We start from the raw sequence: 12,164 nt of genomic DNA, 5'->3' as shown, positions 1-12,164 counted from the left end.
TTGGCCAAAACCGTGCCAGAGACCATAGGAATCGCTGAAGAGTATAGCATTTGCATTCAGGGTCCAGGCACCAGTGCTGGGGTTGTTTGATACAGCCRTATCGACATAGACCCTAATGACCTAGTTGTTACCAGCAACTATAATTGCATGAGAATTTTCTTTAAGGGGACAGTTTTCCCCATTATTAAAGCCACTTGAAAATGGGTGCAGAAACCCCTGCAATGGAGGAACAAAAAGTCTTACACTGTTCAGGAGGTTCTATGGTGCTGGTTTAGAGTTCAAACACAATAGTGCAGTTGGTAATATCAAGTTCCTCAGGTGTAAATGGAGCCATTAAAAGCGATATGTTTATAAATAAGCAGAAATGAAGAGGAGGATTGATTTGTCATATAGAGGCATGTGCAATAAATAACTGATTTTGACTGACTTGATAATGGGGGAACAGCTTCTGTAAGATATAATATGACCATGAAGAATGCCACCTTTTCTTCATAATTATAGTTACCTATGTTTGAACATCACAGAATCACATAATGGTTGAGGTTGGAAGGGACCTCTGGAGATCATCTAGTCCAACCCCTCTGCTCAAGCAGGGTCACCTAGAGCACGTTGCACAGGATCGTGTGCAGGCGTGTTTTGAATATCTCCAGAGAAGGAGACTCCACCACCTCTCTGGGCAACCTGTTCCAGTGCTCTGTCACCCTCACAGTGAAGAAGTTTTTCCTCATGTTCAGATGGAACTGCCTGTGTTTCAGTTTGTGCCCATTGGCACAAATATGTTGGAAATTATTCATGAGACCTTGAAATATTGAATGGATGTTTTTCTCTGGAAGCAAGAGACCTTTATACATATTTTCTCCTCTTCAATAAGTTTAAAATCAGTAGCTGAGAGAGGAAGATTGTTTTCTGAAGCTGTGAATAAATTTTACTTCTCATTATGTGTTAATGTGAACTTATGAAATAAAAGCATCAAATTCGTATAGCTTTCTATTAATTATTTTCTCAGCTTGTAATGCAGACATTCCTAAGACATTAGATCACCTCTCCTGACACCAGCAAAGCTGCAGGGTCAAGTAGCAGTATTTTTGAGCACTCTTTACGAACATGTCCTTATTGACTGTGCCTATCACATGTCAGCTTTTCAGTGTCAGTGGGGTAGTCATATCCTTAATGACGCCTCCCTTAAATATTCCTCTTAATTGTAAATCTCTCTCTGTAAACAAGGATGTGTACCTTAGTCTTTATTTGCATTTTTGTCTCCTTCATGTGGACATGTGCAGGATAAGTATGATACAAGGAAATAGTGTGAAAAAGAATTATTTCAGATAAATGAAAGAGGGTGATTAAAGGAGGAAGAAAGGTTTATACCCCTGGAGGTTGTAGAATTAAGTTTTTAATGATGGCAGGGTATAGACTTGGAAGAGGAGACTCTTTCTTGTAGTCTCTCTGCTGTTTATTGCAATCGGAAATACAAGCTTAGCACAGTTTTTAACTGCTTCCAAAATATAGTCTGTGTTAATTTCTTTAGACTTCTTAATTTTGTTTACATGGTGTTGTGAAGATAATAGGTATGTTTGCAGAGAGTGGAAATGCAACTAGCTACACAGTGCCCTCTGTGATCTGTGGTCAAGCTGGCCGGTTAAAAGGATTCGTGAGTGACACCCTTACTCATCAGTCAGGTTTGCCTTTTAGCCCCATCTGCTAGTTGGGATTTTCTGTTTTCTCATCCGCCAATCTGGTCTTCTGGGTAGGCTTCTCTGCCCAGTGCATATTCTTTTAGTTATAAGATGAATAATATCTTAAAAAAAAAGTATTTTACATCCAAATAGTAAAAGAACTCTAATAATTATGTATAACATCAGACTTCGTATCAGGTTTCTGTGTAAATAAACAAACCATGGACTTTTAAGAGAAAATTCGGCTAGGACTTCTGGATAAAAACAATAGTGAATATGATGCTAGCTTGCAGGAAGTTTCTCATTTTTTTTTGTTTTATGCTAATATAGAATCTGAGTTGCATAGGAAAAATTTAAACCAGAATCCAATTTCATCTTCCTTGGAGTAAGATAGGAAGAAAAACCTAATAAAAATGGCATTGCAGAGGATTTGATCTGTGAGATTTCATGTTTGTGGGTTTACTTGTTATATACAAAAGCAGGAATTTATGCTGTGTTTTAAGAACATGCTTTTAATAAATGATGTTTGTGGTATGTCTGTTGTTAAAAGGAAGGCTTTGCTGGTTTTCAGCTTTTTGTGCCTTTCATTAGACTCATAATTTCCACATTATTAAAAAGCTGTGTTATTCTTGCTCAGTTCTATGGAATTAACTAGTACTGTATTTTTATTCAGAACTTTAGACAATTTTGTATCTTATTTTAGAACTTCTTAATTCAATCTGTGAAACATGCTTGCCTGCATTTTAATTAAAACAACTTGTTTCTTTTGTAAACCTGGCTTCATTAATTTTGATGGAAGCATTTGAAAGAAGGATGTTAAAAGCCCTGCTTTCTCATGAATAATAATCTGAAATTGTGTAATTAGGTGATGAAACATGCTGACAAACAAAGCTGAAATTATGGGAAAATTGAATTGTGAACCAGCTGTTGCTATAAATTATGAATAATATTCACATATATATGACTATATTCAAATCTATATATATTTAGATAATTTTCAGAAAATATTTGCAGTAGGAAGTCTTACAATTCAGATTACATTTATTAATTCATACAAAGATAAATTTGAGGAAGCAAGGCATATTCATACAAGGTAATCATATATGCCAGTCATAAGTTATACTAAGCAGAAATAATAATCTGATCTGTCAGTGGTGAAATCACCATTATGAAATTAAAGACCTCAAAGAAAGGAGGTGGTAGAAACACAGGGATGATACTTATAATAATTTGGTATATATAAATGATACAGGACTATGAAAGCAATGTAACAAGTGTTGGGTTTTGTAACATTTCATGCATGTTTGGGGATGGCAAGAAAATTAATAAACATTTGAAATCCCTCTTTGGACTGTTGTCGTTTAAACATGGAACTAAAGTCAAAATATTTACTTTGTTCTCCCTCCTCCCCCCAAGAAAAAAAGAACATCTTACAGCTCCCTTTTTCCTGATAGTTAAATACCTCAGGTGAAGGAAAGTCTTAATGCCAGCAGTAAGAGTTGTCGTATTCGCAGTGTTTCTGAACCTCTGTGTGGCAGCACGTTAGTCAGAAGTGACCAGAACGGGGGGAGCAGGGGTGGCTCTCCGGTACAGCGTGTTGGGGCAGCCAGACTTCCAAAGACCCGGGTGACCTGGCTACCACGTGTGCGGGGGTCAGCTGTGCACCTATGCTGACACACTGGTGGTCTGCTCATGCAGTTAGCCTGACAGGAGACTTGCTTGTCATGCATAGATGAAGCGCATGTATCACTGCTAGTTGCACGTGCCTGTATTTATCTCTGGGGTTTCTCAGACAGAACTTCTGACATCAGCAGCATTGTTATACTTAAATCTCAGGTACTGTTGTGACTACATAGTTGTTATTCAGATTGGGGTTGAATCCATTCTTCAGGAATTAAGAACAATTGGTTTATTTAGCTACTATACATTCCTAAAAAACATTGCTTCTGCACTAATTTTAAACTATTATCTTGCAACTTGTCTAAGTGCTTTTGTTTATCAGAGTAGTATAAGCTGCAGGGACTGTGTTCTTGTTATACTTGCTGGTGATAAAATATTTGGCACAAACATAAATTTGTACAGAGTGGGAGGAAATCAGAAGATAAAGTTCTCACATCTATATAGGTAGATATCTTTTAGCAGAACTGGGGAGGTAGTTGAGGTTTTAAATCCCATTGTACTTATCACACATGATTTTGTTTTGCACTTTTCATCTTTATGAAGACAAGGATTTCTTAAGGCTTGTTTTTTTCACTAGAGATAATTATTTAACTTTGAACTTTTAATCATCCTAGCAAAATGTCTTCATCTGTCACAGTACTTTGCCAGTTTCTATCTACATGGTCTTAGTAAAAAAAAAAAAAAAAAAAAAAGGCTTGTTTTTAGAATACTGAGATAACTTGCAGATGTATTTATCATACAACAAGATTAACATTTTGTCTGCCTAAAACAAACAAAAAGGTTTGTTGGGGATTTTCTCATAAGCCTGTTAATACTCAGGCGAAAGGTTTTGACGGAGCCATTCCAAAATACCATATTTAGCTTAGTGCAATAATCTCCTTACTGCTACTATTTTGCCAACACCCTTTTTTCTCTTTTCTTGTTACTTCAGTCTCCAGAGCTTGGTGAATGGCACRTTTTTCCAACCTTAGTGTTTATACAGCATTTTATTTCAGCTGGTGAAACAGCTGTATTTTTTTTTTAGGGAAGTAAATAAATGATCTATGCTGAGAATGTACAGTATAGGGTGATGTCAGTTTGCTTTTTCTTTCCCCCCTCCAAAGAATCACTGAACTGAACAGTCAGAGCATTGTTTCAGTCGTGCAGTTAGGAATGTGAATGTTTATACTGTATACTTAATTTCATGCAAACATAGTGAAGGGCATGCATGCAGAAGTTTTTATTGCTTCAGGTCAGCTTAAGGGGAGAAAAGTTTAACTTTTGCCACTTCATTGAAAAATGTGCAATTATATAACTTTCAAAAGTGTTTTTGGAAAATCTGACTATTTAAAAAAGGTACTTTGTTCAGCCACATGTTGGAAGCTGTGTTTTCTTTAAATCTAAGCATGTGTGCATGCACACAAAGTATCACCTAATCATTATTTCATGTCTGAAGTTAATAGTTTGTAAACTTCAGAAACTTCAGTTTCTCCTATAAAATTAACACTAATGCTACAAAATGTTAATTTTATCTCTTTTAGATAAAGTGTCCCACAATAGATTAATTTTGTGGCTATCAAATAGTTGTGTTATGTTAGGTTTGCAATGTCTTCATACATATACAGGAGAAATCTTGGCATCAGAAAAGTTTAAAGGTGTTTACTATTTTTTTKTCTGTTTTACACAAATTTTATCCACCGTTGCATTGCTTCATTATTCCAATAGTACATTTCACAACTTGAATACAGTGGTTTGCGCTGATGCGACAACTTCTAAAGACACTGATCAGCTTCATACCATATCAAAGTTAATGTGGAGGAGAAAAATCTAATTTTTTAGAGGGGAATTCATCTGCGTATGGACTTCATAAAGCAATTGGAATTTCACCGTATGGTTCCAGAAGACACAGTGAGATGTCCATGATCTGTTGCTTTTAGAAAAAGCAGAGGATAGACAATCCTCCCAAAACTAAGCAGTTTGAAGTTTTCTGCTATTGCCTTATATAAAGTCCAAGTAAACAAATGCTTTTTTTAATTTTAACATCATTTCATTAGCTCCAACACTCACATAAAGGTAAAACCTCTCCTAAGACTTAAAGGATTTCTGAGGTAGTGATCAGGACCATTTAAATGTCAGCTTTGAGTTCCTGAGGAAAAAATAGCAAATACTTCCAGTTTGGTTGCAGTTAGTTTGGGTACAGACAGTTTTAGGTTCTCTAAGTAGAGCAAGACTACCTCTCCTTTTTAAATGATACTGTTATTTTGTTGTAGTAAGTTCTATGTGTTTAGTTCTCATCTTTTCTTTAAAAAAGGGAGGGGACGTAAAATGTTATTTTGGGTTTTGTAAATCACTTGGATGATTTTAGGAGTAGTATCTAAATGTCAGCTGCTAGTCTAGACCTGTTGCCAGTGAGGTGGTTTAATCCAGTTCTTTAGATAGCTGGATGTAGCAGGCTGTGAGTGTTGCAGCCAAAAGCAGCTGTTTGGCCTGAGGAGGAAGCAGCAAGGGAAGGATGTGAACAGGGCGAAAGGATGTATGTGCTGATTGACCAGCAGGGAAGCTGAACATTTCCCTTTCTCCCTCTTCCCATCCCCACCCTCCTCTGTTCTTTCCCCTTTCCTTGAGGCTTCTGGAGCTGAGGAACACCGGTGAAGCCTTAGCAATCCCAGAGAAGGGAGGAAAGGTCCTGCAGGTGTCTGAAGAGCAAAGGGAGAGGGCTGGAGAGCAGGACCTGACTTCTGCTCGTTGGTGTCCTGGGTCCTTGGGCTTTGCTAGTCAGCATGTGGTGTTGCACTCAAGCCAACTTGGTTAGCCCGAGCTAGTAAGTCCTCCCATGCTGGAGCTCTGAAGGATCACAATAACCTACAGTGATTTTACATAAGGCAGCGTATGACCGGCTGTCTCTGAGTTAATAGACCCTTATGGACTGGAGCTGCCTCAGGGTGGTCAATGGCTGGACAAGGTTCCCCGTTATGTGTCAAAGTGTGGAAGAATGGTTAAGTGAAAAGGGGCATGATCTCTTAGAAGTGAGCAATCCTGTTTTCACGATGGAGGGAGGATCCCACGGCTATGTGAACTGTCCTTGAACATTCCTAGACCATTACAAAAGGGGAAGGTAAGTAGTGGTAAACAAGTCAAGGAGGGGGCCGACAAGCCCCTCCACGTGAACAGCAACTTTGCACCAATCATGTATTCGCTTTAGGCGCGTGAACAGAGACTGTAAACCAATCATACAGCTATTGCTAGCACATGCTCTATCGCCTGTCTATATATACTCTGTGTAAGCTCTAATAAAGGGAGAACGACCATACTCATATTGAGACTCATCRTTACTCTGGGCCCGTCCCCCCACTCCGACATCAAAGTATTTGGGATTCCTGTTACTTGCGCTATTCTGGCAACTTTTGCTTGGATGATGGGCAATTTATACAGTCATCCCATTGTATTAGTCTGACTCCTGGACAGCTTGCGTGGGCAAAGGAAAAGGTTTGTGAGCATACTGTGACTTCCCATTTGTAAAGTAGGGTTCCACACAACTAAACACAATATCAAGATTGTGTGTTCTAACACAAAGACTCCCAAAATCTTGGATACTTAGTCTGCCTCATTGGTGTTTAGAACTTGTATTCAAACGTAACTGCTGTCATAACATAAGTCTTTGTAAACCCATCTTTACAGACAGTGCAAATTCTTTGTAAAACTGCCTTTAAAAAAATTTTTTCTTACATGTAATAATAATAATAATAAAAAAAAAACCTACAATAAGAAAGGAACACCATGACCTCATTGCATGTATATGTAAGTGAGGAATATAGGAAAGGGTTTTAGATCAAGGAGTACTTTAATCTGAAGAGAGCTTGTGTACTGGAAAGCTGGTCTGTTTTCTTAGCTGTATCAAACAGTCTCATAAAAATTACTACCTCCCCATGCAAACGCTGCCTGGCTTGTAGCGTCAGATCATCAAAACTATAGCAATACTACTATAAACCAAACAATAACGTTTCACACATGCTGGAAGTGGAGAATTAATGCAGTTAACTTTTACAGATTGCTTGTTTGGTTGCCTGCAATTTTAGCTTAYGTAAAATACTGTAGAAGGCTTTGAATAAAACATGCCAACATTAAACTCAATTTTGAATTTAGTTTAGGGATTCTAAAATCTTATGATAAAATGGAGTTCCTTTTTGAGGAAAGTTTACTAAGGTCTGTGACGTTTGGTGAAGGATTCTGAATAAATGATGGAAGGTTTGTATTGAAATGATGGGAAAAAAGTCGGTATTTTGCATATACCAAATGTGAGACCAGGGTAAACTKTAGTAGTTGAACATTGCCTTTGATGAATGCTAACATTTTTCCCAAGAGTGAATCAGACTCTTATGTAAAAAATAATGTGAGATTTATCTTCTGATTCTACTGCTAAATATGACTCATGAGATCCTCTGATTTTTACCGTCTAAATAATAGTGAGAGGTTACAATTCATCTGGAGACAGAATTGCAGAGGGATTTTGCTTGCATTTTGGGTACTAAATTTCCTACCTGGACTAATTTAAATCCACAAATTTGATCTATTTAGTATGTCCAGTTCTCCCTCTTTCAAGACCTTTTGCTTAAACTGCCAAACTACTGAGGTTTTGTATGTATTTAGAAGGGAGGTGCTTTGGGAGTTGTTTCCAAAGCTGAAGTGATTAAATTAATTTAAGCTTCTAGGAAAAAATGCGATAGCCTCTTCATAACTGTGAAACAGATTTTATATTATTGCTTAGAGGTAAATCCCTTCTCATTCCTGGAAATGAGCACGAAGAATAAAATCAGAACGGTTAAGGCACAAAATGGTTTTCAATTAGCAGAGGATATAAAAGGTGAGAAGAGGAGCTTCTRCATATACATTATTTTCCTTTTTTGTCCCCTTTCTTCATCATAACCTACTTAACAGAGGTTAAGGGCAAACTGCAAAAAAGACACCGAAACTAGTAGTTAGTGCCAACTTTGTGCATTGGTTTTAATGAAAAAGGTTAATTTCAAGTAGATACTTGCATAAACCCTTTTAATAAGGGGACAGTTGTGTAGGCAAGAGTAGGCTAAAGATTAGGATTCAGAGTAGAGAGGTCTGGTGAAACTCACTTCTGAGTTAAGTCATTAGTTGAAATAGTCTTTGAACCATTGGTTCTCTACCTTTAAGAGTGTTCAAACCTTGGAGAAGACACTTTATACCTATAATTAAAAAAGAATATATATATATATATGTATGTATAAAATGGAGAGTGGTGGGGGGTGGAGCTCTTGGAGGAGTAATTAGCCATAATAGAGTTTTAAAGTGAGAAAAGATTTCAAGAATGGTCAAATACACAAATTGTCCTCCACCTCGGTCTGTTTACTATACTTATTAAACTTTTGTGTGATAGAATACAGAGCATTATTGCAATGTTTCTAAGCTTGCACTTTTGCAATGCATGTTGTAGAACATGCTCAGTGTTCAAAATGATCTTAGGAAAGCTAGAAAGATGGTTTCCTGTCAACAAAATGATGTTCAGTATGAAGGAGCTCAAAGGATTTAAAAAAAAGAGAGAGAGAGGGAAAGAAAGGGGCAGATATCTTTCCAGAATGTCTCTTGCATACATAACACCTGTTAACACTGGTAGAAGAGAGTTTATTTCATGATTGCTGTCATAGGGGACTCTGGCTGGAACTCTGTGTTTAATAAGTACCTCACTTGGAAGAAAATTGAACCAACTGAATGGAGTCCTGAGAACRGTTGTTTTCCTGGGCCATGAGGGCAAAAGTCAAGGGTGTGAGTGGAAAGGAACACCTTATTTTTAAGAGCTTGGATTTTGAGTGTGAAACACTAGAAGAGGTTGCATACAACTATTTTGGAATCTACTTTATTGACTGTTTCCAAGAGCAGGACAATCAGGCACGTGTTTTGTCTAAGTATGTTAGACCCTACCTCAGTGTCTGTGTGGATTAAACAGTCTCTTGACGGCTCTTCTATTCCATGATATTCCTATGCTTATTTGATAATACTGCAGCTGTTTTTCCACCTGAATAATTTTAGGAAAAATAACCCAGATGAAATTGTGTCAAGTTAATGCTATGCGGCTCTGCTTGTGTTTCCAAAACAAGCAAACAAATGCAAAAATAACCCCGGAAGCAAGTGGCAATGAAGGAGGCCAAGATCTGAGATGTAAAAATGTGAATATAAAGATTTTTCTTTTCCCAAAATGAAGTGAAAGCTCCAGCTTGATCAGTTAGTCATAAAATTGTCCCTTTGCAAGTATGAAATGCCAGTACTCTCACAAATAAAGTGTTTTAATATAAAATGCTCATGTGTGTGTATGTTTTTCTAGAAATGGCCTGATAACATCTCTAAAGCTCCCGAAGTTCTGCACATCACCAGTCTCAAGAAATAATCAATGGGGGATGTGCTCTTTCAATTGGTGTAGAAACCCTGTTGTCTCTGTCAGTGTAACCTACCTGTATAGGTAAATAGATTTAGGATTTTGAGGCTTTAAGGCAAGTTATACAGCAAGAGTTGGCACCATGTTCCTTCTCTTACAGCTTCCAAATTACGTCTCTCTATAAAACTCCTTAACTTAAGCAAGATCATTCCCTTTAGGCTTAATTATTGCACCATATTTTCTGTGTAGAGACTAAATCATGTTGCCTGTTCGCTCGCATATGGGTGGTAGAGGTAAAAACTAAAGTAGAATGACATGGGCATTTTGACTTGTGTCGAAGGAGTGTGTTCATACACAGAGAAGGTGAGTGCTACAGGGGCTAGGTTGGAGAGTCCCTCTCCACTGTGCAGCTGGTGTCAGCTTTCCTATGTCATCCACTGTTTGCTCTTCATACTTATGACCCAGTTGACTGTACATCTTTTCTTAACTCTGTTTTTTCTTAACACCTTTCTATGTATTCAATACCACTTGGAAAATTTGTTTGTAAATAGCACAGGAAGGTCACTAAGAACAGGAATTATTTGGTTTGTTAATCAGCTGATGAGAAAACTTTACAGATTGCGCTTTCTATTTTGGTGTTTTGAATTCCTTCCTTCATGGTGGCTGGGATGTGTCTATGAGTCTCCTATGTGAAACTCAGGAGGAGATAGCACAGTCGCTTCCACAGCTCCAGTGTGAGGAGCTCAGTCTCTTCTGTCCTTGGAAGGAAAGGGTGTAAGCTGCTTGCTTCTCTGTGAAACCCAAGTGCCTGTCATGTTTAACTGGAGCCCTGAACGAAGGATCTCAGGAACAGTATTACAGATACTTTTCTATCAGGACTGCAGAGGGGTTACATATACTAACTGTGCTGACTTTAGAAAGCTTTTTGCTCAGTATGGGGATGGTGTGCTACTGTATGTTTTAAAGAACCTATGTAAAGGCCTTAACACATCTCTGGGATTCAGATACCTAACCATCTGAATTTTAAGTGTGGACCAGGTTTGACAATCACAGGCATTTGATACGTAAGCACTAAAGAGTCAACTATATTTATTTCACTGTGGGAATCTGTATCTTTTACTTTTGTAATGCAGAAATTCTCTTGCAATATATGAATAGTGTTGTCAGTAGCTCACGACTGCAATTACCTTTGCAATTGAAACAGTCTTCTRACAGTTTCCTTGTACAATTCTAGTAGATTCTTATGGTTAGCATATACTTTCTAATTTGCCTATGCCATAATTTGGTAGAAGCTTCTTTCAGCAGCGGTGTTGTCTTCTGTGGCATTTCCTTTGCTGCAGCTTTTCACCCTTTCCTGCCTCTTTGCTTGTACTTGTGTAACACAGATAGCCCTGTCCATCCTGTGGGCCAGGTTGCTGAGATGCTCCATGGGCAGTTGCACTGGCACTGCTGAGCAGATGGCACAGGAATAAGTTTGAAAGTTGAGGGATGCTTAGTTGGCAAGGGGCCAGTAAGAGTGGTGTCCACCAGACTGTGCTCTAATTGCTTCACTGAGGCTAACATCTTCCAGTACTTCCTGTGTGCTTGTTCATTTACTTTCCAAAGTTATTTTTAAAGAATAGGCAATTTAARGATTTCATCTGTTGTTAGGCCAGGTGAAGATGCATCCTAGACCCCATGAAGGAAAGAATTTAGGATACCAAAATAGAAAGCGTAATCTGTAAAGCTTTTTGGTTAGATGATTAACTAAAAATAATTCCCGTTCTTCCTGTGTACAGGTGTACAGCTTGAGTAATAGTTGTTCATTTTGTGTTGTTTTCATCTTAGTTATCTGAAGGAAAAGCGATGGCTAGAAATGTTGGGTTCAAAAATATTTCCACAGCAGTCTTCAATTTTCTTTTTCTTTTTTTGGGGGGGGTGATTAGGTTTTTCACTTGCTGCAGTCGTACTTGGAATCGAAACAGCACATTAATTCAGACTTTCAGGAGGGATTGAGTGACATCGTTACCTGTGTAGGAACCAAACTGTGGCTGGCCAAAAGGTAAGATAAAACACTAGATATATGTTCATATACATAAATTACAAATATATTGAAAACTTGGTAGACTCTTGTTTTTTTCTTGGCAAAATGGACGTGTTTATTTCTCTAGAATTGTGTAAAATTTAGTCGTCTTATTCATTTGCTGTTTTTTTAATCCAGATTTTTTTTTCAAATAGCATGGAGCGAAAACACATGAGTCTACCTTACCTGTGCGCTTTATCATTTTTTATTTTTTTCTTAGTTCATTCTCATTTAGAGACTGCTAATGACTGTTCACTCATTAAAAAAAGGCAAAAAAAAAAAAGTGCGAATGAAAATGCTTACAGAAGTATCCTTTTGAGGAAAGGATGAATGTTCCTTCTGGGCTAGGAAGAGTATGGCCACATAATTA

The 12,164-nt window shown here is 37.7% G+C and overlaps 1 protein-coding gene across 1 annotated transcript in view; it reads left to right on the top strand.

Moving 5' to 3' along the window:
* The window catches only part of THADA (THADA, armadillo repeat containing), a 167,381-nt gene that overhangs the window by 93,695 nt on the left and 61,522 nt on the right, over positions 1-12,164 (top strand). The window contains exon 30 of the mRNA XM_026072344.1: positions 11,658-11,773. Coding sequence (XP_025928129.1) covers positions 11,658-11,773 — 116 coding nt within the window. The remainder of the gene's footprint in view (positions 1-11,657; positions 11,774-12,164) is intronic.

The sequence above is a fragment of the Apteryx rowi genome, unplaced genomic scaffold (assembly GCF_003343035.1).
Source record: "Apteryx rowi isolate R43461 unplaced genomic scaffold, aptRow1 scaffold_34, whole genome shotgun sequence".
Taxonomy (NCBI): Eukaryota; Metazoa; Chordata; class Aves; order Apterygiformes; family Apterygidae; genus Apteryx; species Apteryx rowi.
This window is presented reverse-complemented; position numbering and strand designations above follow the sequence as displayed.